Genomic DNA, 12,625 nt, shown 5'->3' with positions numbered 1-12,625 from the left:
TAATACAGTCACAACATGTAGAAAAAATGTTCAAATATACAAAAATGCATGTATTTTTTCTATGCATGTAGAAAAAATGTTCAAATGTACAAAAATGCATGTATTTATTACAAGGCAATTAAAAACACTTTATCCTGAATGGGAGGCCTGAAATTTTCATATATTTCAACATTTTTGGCATGTTATCTTTGTATTATCAGATTACATATTTGTATTTCTTTAACCTTTTTGGTTCTTGGTTTATTTATTTTGCTTAAGTTTTTCTCCTTTCTTTTTTCTTTTGGAGATCAGACCAAGCCTCGTGAAACCACAGTTTACATGGGAGATGTACACATCCTTCTATTTGCTTCTGCGGGGTTTTTTTGTTTTAAATCAGATTTGCCTCCCTTTAGTTTCTTTGCGCAGTGATTGACATATTTGCCTTATGCAGCAAGCAGAAAGGCCCTGCTGACTCAGGGAGGCAAAGGACCCTCTGGAGGAGTAGCCTAAGCTTAGGACCCTAGGGCTTCATGTGACGGAGTTAGCAGCAGGAACAGGGCCTGTTTGGGAAAGAAAGGGAAGCAAAACTCGGCTGTGTGCATGCCCGGGGTTGCAAGACATGGAGGAGAGGAGCAAGCCAGAATACACGAGAACAGAACTCCATGACTCCTGCCCTGCACGCAGAAGATCCCCGGGAATCTACTGTTAAAGTGTCTCAGGGCAGGGGTAGTCAACCTGTGGTCCTCCAGATGTTCATGGACCACAAGTCCTATGAACGCTGGCAGGGGCTCATGGGAATTGTAGTCCATGAACTTCTGGAGGACCACAGGTTGACTACCTCTGAATCAGGGCACAGTCTAGGAAAGACTCTTCTCTACCTGAGGTCGTGGAGAGCAGCTGCTGCCACTAAAGAGGTCACTAGCCCCAGGCTAAAGCGAGTTCAGGTGTTCATCTTCTTTTCTGAGAACACAAACATCCCCTATTCATTAAATGCACACAGCAGTGGTCTTTGGTTGCTCAGGAGCCACTCTTTTGATCACTGTTCCCCAACAAAATAGCGGGCATTGCAGAACAGCGGGCAAGGCTATTCCCACATAGGCTGGTGGTTCCCAGCAGCGTTGTGAGAGGAATGGGCAATCTGCAGACCTCAGGCCAGGGTGGAAGGAAGCTTTATTCTTTGGCCTGACGGTGACCACAAGCATGGCTTTCTCTGAGCCACAAAGGATGGACTGTTGGCCATCCTCAGCCAGAAAAAAGGAGGGGGATCTATAGGAAAGGGAGAAGGAAAAGTAACATGGAACATCCATGAACAAGCAAGTTCAACAAGTCTTCCGTTTCCATTGGAAAGGAAAGCAGAGGCATTAAGCTAAAGGCCTTCACAGAAGAGGAAGGCCCGGAGAAGATGGGGAATACTGAAGAGGAAGAGGGAGGCAGGGAGAAGAGGAAAGAGGGCAGGAGACTTATCAAGGGCAGAGACTCACACAGAGGAGTGCCGGACAGCCTCCTACACAAGATCTCAAGCAGTCCGCTATCGGGAAGTACAAATATGACCTAAGCTGCAGCCGCCACCACCTCCCTTTCCTCCCTGTCACGGAGTCCCTTTGTGCACGCCAGTCCTTGGGAATGCAATGAAGTTCTCACCACCATGCCATTGATGGAGACCCAGCAGTCGCTCGGGAAGTCCTGGAGCATGGGCACGAGGAACTGGAGGCACCCGTCCCAGTGGCACAGGAGAAGCATCATGCCAATCAGGTTGATGATCCGCATCACGGCGCTGGCCAAATCGTACGTCATGTGGAAGATCTGCAGTGGTGGGAAGGGAGAAGGAGAGAAAAGCATGAGCTGGGTTCAGAAAGGCAGATTTGGAGAGCCACGTTCAAATCTCCTCTCACCAAGTGACTTTGGGCCAGATGCTGCCCTTTTCTGGCCCAGCCTACCTTGCGTGGAGGAACCACGGGCATCAGTGTGCAGTCTTCAGAGGACAAGTGGGATAAAAATGTAGGCAAATAATTAAATATAAAATAAAGGAGGCCCAAAGCCCAGTCCAGTCTGTTACGGCCACTACCTCCATGAGCTTCTGAGTCTCTCGGCCTCAACACAAAGCAGGCCACCCCCTGAGTCTGCCGAAGCCACTGTTCTACGAGGACCTGAGGAGGCTGGCTGAGACCAGTGTGCAGAGCAGTAGCAGTGTCTACTGAGGACTGACAACATGACCCAGTGGCCTGCACTGCAGCTGTCTGGCCCTGTGATCCTGCAAAAGGCACCCTGGGGGAGGACCCCTCCAAGGGCCACACAACCGTCTTCACTGCCTCGGATGGAGCCTCAGGCCTTCCACTCCGGCTGCACAGAACAGCTGCTGATTGGGTGGCAAACTTTCAACTGAATTTTTGTTTTGTTTTATTTTATTTTGTTTTTGCAGAGAGCTTCTATTTCTGGCATGACCCAGCATCCAGGGCCTCAGCCTACCATCTAGGAAACCTGGATTGGTCACCATTCTGCTATGATGTTCACTGAGCACCCTTGGGTGCAGTCATTTTCTCTCAGCCTCACCTACCTCACAGGGTTGTTGGGTGGATAAAAGTGCAAGTCCAATCTTGTCTGCCTGCTCAGCCCACTTTAAGAACAGAAACCAGAGAGGTATTCTTGGACATAAGCATGGGGAGAAGCAACTGGACTTTGCCATTTGGCCCTTGTCCAGTTAACAGAGAAGGAGTTAACTGCACATTTGAGACTCTGGCATCTCCACCCCAGGCTCCCAGCTTGGGGGGACCCCCCACCCTGTTTCAGGCAATGCAGTTCCCAATTCCTCCCACTTCTAGAAGCCCACCAAATCTTTTTTTTTAAATAAAGAAGTGACACTATACATACTAAACCCGGGGTAGTCAAACTGCGGCCCTCCAGATGTCGATGGACCACAATTCCCATGAGCCCCTGCCAGCGAATGCTGGCAGGGGCTCATGGGAATTGTAGTCCATCGACATCTGGAGGGCCGCAGTTTGACTACCCCTGTACTAAACAGTAAAAGGTACTTAATACATTGCCCCATTATAAAAAACTATCAAACAACCTTAAGAGTACAATCTAAAATATTATCACTGGCATTTTTTTATTGCTTTAGGCCAGGTAGATCTGCCCACCAGAGCACAGCAGGGCTCAGAAAGGTGGCATAGAAATCTCCAGATGACATGAAACAACAACAAGGGATATGGGAGACCTTTCTGATGTCCATGTCCATGGATTACAATTCCCATGAGCCATGTCCATGGACATCTGGAGAACCACACTTGCCCCCCCCCCCCCCCGATCTATGTGGGCTGGCAACACCTCAGATCTCAGGTATAGAATTGTCCTGAGGTCCTTTGAACTGGAAATGCTGGGGGTAGAACTTGAGATCTGAAACCACACACAGAAAAAACATTCATTACCTTTATAGGAAGAAAGAGTGGATAAATATATATATATATTATTATTTTTTAATTTGATATCATACAAGACTGCCGCTCTCAGAAAACGGCTCACGGCGGTTCACAATATTTCAATATAAATGCAGTACATTAAAAGCCATTAAAATTCCCCATTAAAACCCCGTTAAAACAAAGACTCAGTCACAATGATGGTGAATATTCCTATGAAGACACAATAATTATGCCTCCCTTGTAATGACTCCCCCAGGGTCTCTCTGCCTCCATGTCATCTTTCAGGAGATGCTGGGTGTTGAACCTGGGACCTTCTGCAGGCAGATCCATCAACAGATTAGGGCCCTGTCTGTGCTGAAGGGCCAGTGGGATTCCAGTAGTAACCAGGGTGATGCGGAACAGTGAGGCATGTGCCGGGAGACACTGAGCCAGCTCTGGCTGCGAGCGCACAGAAATTCAAAGCACATCTTCAGAGCCAAGTGTCCATCTCGATTGTCGCTGCCACCAAGCAGAGAAGAGATAATAACCAACAATCACTGAAACACTGGTCTTGGGTGAGGACATATTAATTGCCCTAGCGGTTCAATCTGCTGGGTAATTACCATGGGGGTACAGGAGGTCAACGATTCTACATGGTCTCTTGCATGTAGAAAGGACAGTGGAAACAATGGAATTGCAGTCCCCTCCATCTGTGGGTGCACACAAATGAGTTCACGCTCTGGATTCTGGAAAGGGTACCGCAAACCCAGAATGCAACTGACTGGATTGTCCCTTGAACCAAAACCATGCGGCTGAGGGCACCAGTTACATGGCCCATATAAACTGTCCTAATGAAACCCACCGGGCATGTTGTTTTCCTTCCTGCACACGTTCTGTAGTTTTGTTTTGTTTTATTTATATACCTCTCTCCTTGCTTAGTGTGACGGAGGATCTAGCAAAGCACCACAGCCCGCTCTCCCCCCCTCCCCCCCGCAATCACCAGAAATCTTGGTTGGGCACCTCTCTAGTTTCTACCAGTCTGGTGTGATTTTATCCTGCCTTCCCTTCAAGAAGGTCAGGGCAGCACATGGGGCACCCCCAACCTCCTTTTTCTCCCGACAACCACCCTGTGGGGTAGATTAAGCCGAGAGAGAACAACCTGCCCAAGTCACCTGACAGGTCTGAGCAGGGATATGAACTCAGATCTCCCACCGACACTCTTCTGGAACACAGGGTGCTCTCTCTCACATGCTAAAAGCAATGAGGCTTCAATTCAGCAAATGTTTGCAAGTGGACTTTGCCATTTTCAATGCGTTTTTGAAGTAGACTTTTCTGTTTTGCTCAGGAAAAACCCAGCTGCAAAAAAACACATCAAAAGTGCATTATTCAGTGTGTGCAGAATCCTGCAAAAGCATATTGAGAGGGCCCTATTCAGTGTGTGTGGAATCTTGTTGCAAAGGGCATTGAAAGTGCGTTATTTGGTGTGTCTGAAAGCACCTATACTAGGGGTAGTCAAACTGCAGCCCTCCAGATGTCCATGGACTACAATTCCCATGAGCCCCTGCCAGCAAGTGTAGCTGCTTGCTCCCCCCTCCTGTAGGTTGATTTTCTCCCCTCCTCCCTGGGCTTTACGGGCCCTACTGTGGTCATCCCTACATCCTAGACCAGGGGTAGTCAAACTGCGGCCCTCCAGATGTCCATGGACTACAATTCCCAGAAGCCCCTGCCAGTGAATGCTGGCAGGGGCTTCTGGGAATTGTAGTCCATGGACATCTGGAGGGCCGCAGTTTGACTACCCCTGTCCTAGACAGTCAGAAAGGCTAGACTTTTCAAAAACTGACTGCAAAGGTTGCCTGGAAACTGATCCTCTGCAAAATGGAGGCATATCATCCCTTCCCATCTACCCTGTAAGGATACGGCCCGTAAAGCCCAGGGAGGGGGGAGATAGCAACCTACAGGAGGGGGGAGCAAGCAGCACTAAGCCCTATGGATTTATCTGTAGCCCACCTTTCTCCCCAATGGGTCTCCAAAGCACCTTGTTTACCATGATATCCTCTCCTGTTTCAGCCTCACCACATCCCTGTAAGGTAGGTTAGGCTAAGAGAGAAGGACTGGCACACAGCTTCCATGGCAGAGTGAGATACAGTAAGATACAAGAAGCTGAAGTACGCCATGGAAAAACCTCTGGCACAGCAGAAGGGGAACAGAAACACTGGCCTTCTGATAAAGAAGAAGAAGAAGAGTTGGTTCTTATATGCCGCTTTTCCCTACCCGAAAGAGGCTCAGAGCGGCTTACAGTCGCCTTCCCTTTCCTCTCCCCACAACAGACACCCTGTGGGGTGGGTGAGGCTGAGAGAGCCCTGATATCACTGCTCGGTCAGAACAGTTTTATCAGTGCCGTGGCGAGCTCAAGGTCACCCACCTGGTTGCATGTGGGGGGAGTGCAGAATCGAACCTGGCATGCCAGATTAGAAGTCCACACTCCTAACCACTACACCAAACTGGCTCTCTGATGCACTCAAAAAGCCAGAAAGTGGCCCAAAGGATTTGGAATGGGCATTGCTGCTCCTAGCTAGACATTAGCTACTGCAACTCACCGGCGCATACAGGGCCTTCTTCCCAGGCTGCACAAGGAGAAATGGTCAAATCCAGTCTACATTCCACACACCACTTGGTGGAGGTTTTCTTGGGGGGAGCGTGCACATTTGTTCCTCCTTTGGTGCCTCCTTTGGCCCTGTTTTTACGGGAAGAGGGGACTTAGCTGTGGTATGCTGCAGGGGTCGGGCTGCTTTGCCAGGACTTGGGAGACATTGGCAGGAGTGGCCAAACTGCCACGCAGCCAGCTGCCCTCCCTCCATTTAACCCACTTCACCAGGTTGTTGGGGGGATAAAATGCAAAACAGCAGCGCAGAAATCGCTCCGTGCTGCTTGGAGATCTGAAAAGTGGGCGTGAGACAGCGCCACAAAGCCCTGCAAATCTCTATCCATGGTGCTGAAGCAGCATTGCCTTCCTTTGCCATTCGACTGAGTCACAGGCAAATGTGCTCAAAGAAACTCTGGAGGCACCCCAATGTTAATCTCCTTTCTTTAAGTTGCACCCCATAAAGAGCCAGGGGATTGAACCTCCGTTGCTGAGTTAAAACCCCTGCCCTGCTGCTGAATAATCCGCTCCAGAATTTCCACAGGTCGGCACCAAGCTGGCTGGTAGGCCCTTTCCCTGAATCCACCTGCCACTCACCACAACACACAAGGTCTACACGGTATGACTTCGTGGCAGCCATTTTGTGGCTGGCTCCGCCTCCTGCAGAAGCCATTTTGTGCCTGGGCCCAGAAGACTGTGTCAAAATTCCAAAGAGGCCTGCACGCTCATGAAAGCTGGGGCCTCCTATCACTGGTTCTGATTAGGTAGATGATACTTTGAAGGATTCAGCTGCAGGAAAGCAGATAAAATGGCACCCTTCAAAGCTATTCCATGGGTAAGCCCTGATTTGGCACGACATTGTACATTCCAGAGGTTACTTTACAACCTTTGAAAAAAAGATGTCCAAGTCCCTAGCCCTTGTGGACTCTCCAAGACTTGTGAGAACAAGCAAGCACCATCTCAACAACTACAGCTGGTTTGCCAGGAGAAACCGTTCTGGCCATCACGACGGACACAGGACACCGACTCACCCTGTGATTGGTGTTGGAAGTTCACAACAGCCCTCTAGAGTGTTGCTATGAACGTTTCAGATGCTCACAATGAAATCAACAAAGAACAGATTTTGGAGCAAAGAACAAAGTTCTGGGGCATCCCTAAAACCCACAAAGTTTTATTCAAGGTATAAGCTTTCGTGTGCAGGCACAAAGTACCCTACACCTTAGTACCCTACATCTCCTTTCTTGATTGCATCCTAATAATAGTCTTGTGACAGTTTGCACTAAAACAAAGTGACGGGCCCAAGGTCATCCCATGAGCTTCATTGTAGGGGGAAGATTTGAACCCAGGTCCCTGAGACTGTAATCTGACACAATTACCCGCACACCACATTGGCTTGTGCTCTTAAAAATATTAGCAGCTCCCCACCCCCCCTGCCATCCATCCATCTTAGTCATTTACGTTGTCATCATAAACGGTCATCGATTTCATAAGCCAAAAATAGAAGTGGTTCTGCTCCCGTGGAGCCTGAAATTTAAAACTGACAGCAGGGAAGAAGAAAACAGGAGAAGGAGAGACAAAATGAGCAAATGCTGCTGATTACTGTTGGCTGGGAGGACCTAAAAACATGACTGCATTAAACTCAAGGGGATGCTCAACACTTTGGGGAAGGGGGAAGAATAGGAAAGAAACCACTGAGGAACAGAAGAGTCCATCCAACTCCTGTCGTGGTGACGTCTAGAGCTGAAGTTTGGACCACAGAAACTTTTCAACACTGCTGGGGTGGGATGAGGCAACTCAGCTGAAAGTGAAATCAGCTGCCTGCCGGTCTAGATCCACTAGATCCAGCAAGTGTGATATGGTGGCCAAGAGCAGTGGCTTCTAATCTGCATCTGCTGAGCCAGTTTTGATTCCCCACTCCCCCACGTGGCTACCTGGGCGACCTTGGGCTCATCACAATCCTGATAAAGCTGTTCTCACAGAGCAGTTCTCTTGGAGCTCTCTCAGTCCCACCTACTTCATAAGGTGTCTGTTGTGGGGAGAGGAAAGGGAAGAGGATTGTTAGCCACTGGAAGAGAAAAGCAGCATATAAAAACTATAACTTTTATGTGACCTTGGGCTTGCCACAGCACGGATAAAGCTGTTCTGACCAAGCAGTTATCTCAGGGCTCTCTCAGCCTCACCTCCCTCACAGGGTGTCTGTGGTGGGGAAAGGAAAGGGAAGGGAAACGTAAGTCGCTTTGAGCCTCCTTCGGGTAGAGAAAAGCAGCATAGAAGAACCAACCCTTCTTCTTCTTCTTCAGTAATATCAAGGCTCTCTCATCCTCCCCTCCCTCACAGGGTGAATGTGGTGGGAAGAGGAAAGGGAAGGCGAATGTAAGCCACTTTGAGATGCCTTTGGTTAAAGCGGCATCTAAGAACCAACTCTTCTTCTTCTTCAGTAAAATCAGGGCTCTCTCAGCCCCACCTCCCTCACAGGGTGTCTGTTGTGGGGAGAGGAAAGGGAAGGCAATTAGAAGCCACTTGGAGACTCCTTCGGGTAGAGAAAAGCAGCATATAAGAACCAACTATTATTATTATTGCTATTATTATTCAGGGAATCCACTGCTTCCCACTGCCAGGGACAGGGCACCCAAAAAGCACCAGCTGTACCCTCTCGCCAAACTTGGCTGAGTGTTTGTGAGAAGGTACCGATGGAGAACTCAGGCCCTGCCACAGATTATTTATATTTATTTTATAGCAGTTACATACAGGAAGCATATATAATAATATAAAATATTGTGCCAAGGAGGTACAATGGTTATGCAGATCAGTTAGGCAATCCACCAACGTACTTATGACTAAATTTTCAATCAACTCCATCGCAGCTGAGGAGAGTTCAAAGAGCTCTGCCACATCTCCCTAGATGTTCACATTCCAGGAAACTGGAAAATAGTTTGGTATTCTGCCCCATTTAAACAACCCACTACTATCCGATGGATTAACTGTCACCATCCTATCTCCAGAAACACAAGGAGCCCAGGCACAATGTAGACAGATTGTTTACAAAAACTTAAACCTAAATCTATTGCATTTATTTTAATTCGTCGTGTAAAGACCACCCTAAGACCATGAGGAGAGGGGCGGCCTATGAACGGAAAAATAAATAAACAAACAGGTCTGCCTGGCTGCCGAAGCCTGTTCTTTTTCTCTTTGTTGCCTTCCATGCTTTACGCAGCAAATCGAATCCTGCACCAATTAGAAACAGCCGGCCAGGCAAGCAATGACAACGTCACTGTCCAAAGAGGAAACCGAGGAGTACCGAATGCCAGAGCTCTTGGCACGTCCCAGCTGCTCTGATCCCAAAGTGATTCCACCGAACCATGTCTTAGTTATCCAGCTCCTCCTTCTGAGGAGTGCCGTGTGCATGGGAAATACCCTTACACAGGCCGGGCAGGAGGAGCGTGACCAGCCCCAGGTCACCCAGGCAGCTTCACAGAAGAGTATGGATACATACACCCAACCCTTGGGTGACCCTCGAACCATGACGCTAATTGAGCTCCAACCTTTTAAGTCCTCCTCCATCAAGCCAAAACGGGATCAAGAGTGAACACAGGAATTCTGGACCCGACCTCTACCAACGTTTTGCACGTTCCCTTTATCTGCTGAAGATAAGCAGAGGCCAGGAAGAGCCCCAATACTCAGTTGCCGCATCCTCGTGTAAAGACGTTTCTGGGGATTACAAACCCCATTCAAAGCCAAGGCTTTTCTGCACAAGCTGACAGCAAGGCCAACCTTCTATGGAGAGACGTCAGACCTGAAGACTTTCATGAAGGAAGCAGCTTATAGGGAAGCCCCCCTCCCCTCCCCCCGATTATACTCCCAGCATTCTCCATGTGTGTCATTCGATGGAGCCGCAAGGGGAAAAGAGCACAAGATGTGCAATGCTTCTGTTTGCTAAAAGAGCAACTGCTCAACTTGATTAAGCAGTTCCCCCTGCTTAAAAGGAGTAGTACAAACAGGGGTGGCCTGGCCACTATGATGGCCACTGGGACTTGCCTTGGTGGGCAGGTGACCCTTTTGTCACTGGGCTGGCCCAGCCTTGGGCAGGAAGTGCCCACACAGCCTGGGGTAATCAAATTGCAGCCCTCCAGATGTTCATGGACTACAATTCCCACGAGCCCCTGCCAGCGAATGTGAATTGTAATCCATGGACATCTGGAGGGCCGCAGTTTGACTACCCCTGCTATGGACTCATGCTTGGAGGAGTTCCTCCCCGTTTCCCTCCACACAGCACATTTGAACCAAACTCAATATCGGGGTGGGGGAGATGGGAGGCTTTGCAGTGACTGCCCGAAACCATTTGCCTGAAAGCAAGGCCCCTGAGCACAGCTGGGATTTTCCACTTTCCTGGCTTAAACAATCCTCAGACGGAAGGAGGAGGGGCCCCCAGTGGCAGCAGAGAAATGCACCTACCTGTGACGAGCACAAACAAGATTTGCTTGATTATAGACTGCAGCCAATCACATCATGAACTGCGTCTGCATGGCTAGATGTCTGCTGCCATTTCACAGAGGTGCACAAAAAGATCCACACTGCTGAATAGAACTTAGCTTTCCAGGAACTGCAGCTTTCATTTAAGACCAGCCCATTTAGCTGCCAAAATGCCCTAGTTGCAGGCAAGCAAACACCAGGGCTGATCTCAACAGGTGGGGGCATCTGTGTTCCACACTGCTCTTTTTCCTCTCCCCAGCAGTAACAACCCCAGAATTATGGAAATGAACACAGCAAAAAGAATTATGTTCCTGCTTGACACTGGTGTTCCCGCCTCATCCTAGCTGATGATGGGAAAAGGGTGGAAAGAAAATACCTTGCTAAATATTCAGCACAGTGCCAGATTACGATCCGGGAGACCCAGGTTCAAATCTGCCCTCGGCTGTGGATGGTCACTGAGGGACCTTGGGCCTGCCACACACTCTCAAGCCTAGCTTGCCTCACAGGGCTGTTGTGAGGATAAAAAGGAGGAGAAGAAAGTAAGGCAAGTCACTTTTGGCTCCCCATTGAGTGGAAAGGTAAGAAGTAAATGAAATAAAATAAGTAAATAAATATTCACAAATTTATTTGGACGAAACACTCCCAACTGGCTTTCACATTGCATTAGTTCAGAATTTTAATTTTAGGCTTGTGTGCACAGCCAGTGGAGATTCAAGTTAAACCCCCATTCTTCCATAGAATCCCCCGGGGACTTCTGACCTGGCAGGCTCTCTCAGCCTAGTCTACCTCGCAGGGCTGTTGCCCTCAGCTCCTTGGAGGAAGAGCCGGATAAATGGATACCAGAACAACAGTGCTGCAGAATCTTTAAGCACAAAATGTGCTTTTAAACTATGGAAGGCTCATTTGTCTTACCTCCTCCCACTGGTGGATGTAGCGGATGAGCCGGGACAGGCGTAGCAGTCTCAGCAGACTCAGGATCTTGGTGAAACGGACAATGCGCAAAGCCCTGGCCGTCTTGTAGACCTCGGAATCGATGCCCTTCTCCACGATGAGGAAGATATAATCAACAGGGATGGAGGAGACAAAGTCCACCACGAACCACGTCTTCAGGTACTTCTTCTTGATCCTCTCGGGGTCCAGGATGATATCCGTGTTGTCCTCGATGACGATGCCTGTCCGGAAGTTCATCACCAGGTCCATGAGGAAGAAGGTATCGGACACCACATTGAACACAATCCACGGCGCCGTGGTCTCGTCTTTGAAGAAGGTAATGCCCACGGGGATGATGATCAAGTTCCCCACCATGAACAGGAGCATGGTGAAGTCCCAGTAGAACCTGCAGGGAGAACACCAGAAATTCAAGGCTCTAGCTGAGCAGGGAATCAGGCACCAACGGAGGGGGGAAGGGGGTTCCATGATTTGCTTGCAGAACCGTAAAGGCGCAGAGAAAAAAATGGCTACATGAAGTATAAACCCACCCACGTCTAGAAGAGCTGGGTTTTTGTACCTTGCTTTTTGTTACACAAAGGAGCCTCAAAACATCTTACAATCACTTTCCCTTCCTCTCCTTGAACACACGCCCTGTGAGGTAGGAGGAGGGAATTCTGAGGGAACTGTGACTGGCCCAAGGTCACCCAAGTTGACTGCATGTGGAAGAGGAGAGGGGAATCGAACCCGGCTCTCCCAGTCAAAGGCCACCACTCTTAACCACTACAAACCATTCTGGCTCACAACACTACACTGGCTCTCGACATTATAGAGGTTATTTGTCTGCAAGAAGTCTTAGCGTGCATTCCTAACGGCCATGACAACCAAACAATCCTGGCTCACAGACAAAATGTCGTGATTTCAGACTTGCGCTCTGCATAACAGCAGGTAATTAAAAAACCACCCCGTCACCAGTCATCCTCTGGTACAGGGGTGGGCAAACTGTGGCCCTCCAGATGTCCATGGACTACAATTCCCATGAGAAAATGCTGGCAGGGGCTCATGGGGATTGTAGTCCATGGGCATCTGGAGGGCTACAGCTTGCCCACCCCTGCTCTGGCATCTCACAAGAGGAGAGACCATAAAAGCCAACTCCCTGCACACGCACACTTTATAGGAGACATTGACTTCATGAAGCTCTTGGGGGTCTCTC

At 49.0% G+C, this 12,625-nt stretch overlaps 1 protein-coding gene across 1 annotated transcript in view; it reads right to left on the bottom strand.

Annotated features, from left to right (window-relative positions):
• Positions 1–12,625, bottom strand: part of HCN2 (hyperpolarization activated cyclic nucleotide gated potassium and sodium channel 2) — a 61,221-nt gene that overhangs the window by 22,892 nt on the left and 25,704 nt on the right. Inside the window, exons 2-3 of the mRNA XM_077331930.1 lie at positions 11,398–11,821; positions 1,621–1,782 (exon numbers count right to left, since the gene is read on the bottom strand). Coding sequence (XP_077188045.1) covers positions 1,621–1,782; positions 11,398–11,821 — 586 coding nt within the window. The remainder of the gene's footprint in view (positions 1–1,620; positions 1,783–11,397; positions 11,822–12,625) is intronic.

The sequence above is a fragment of the Paroedura picta genome, chromosome 4 (assembly GCF_049243985.1).
Source record: "Paroedura picta isolate Pp20150507F chromosome 4, Ppicta_v3.0, whole genome shotgun sequence".
Taxonomy (NCBI): domain Eukaryota; kingdom Metazoa; phylum Chordata; class Lepidosauria; order Squamata; family Gekkonidae; genus Paroedura; species Paroedura picta.
This window is presented reverse-complemented; position numbering and strand designations above follow the sequence as displayed.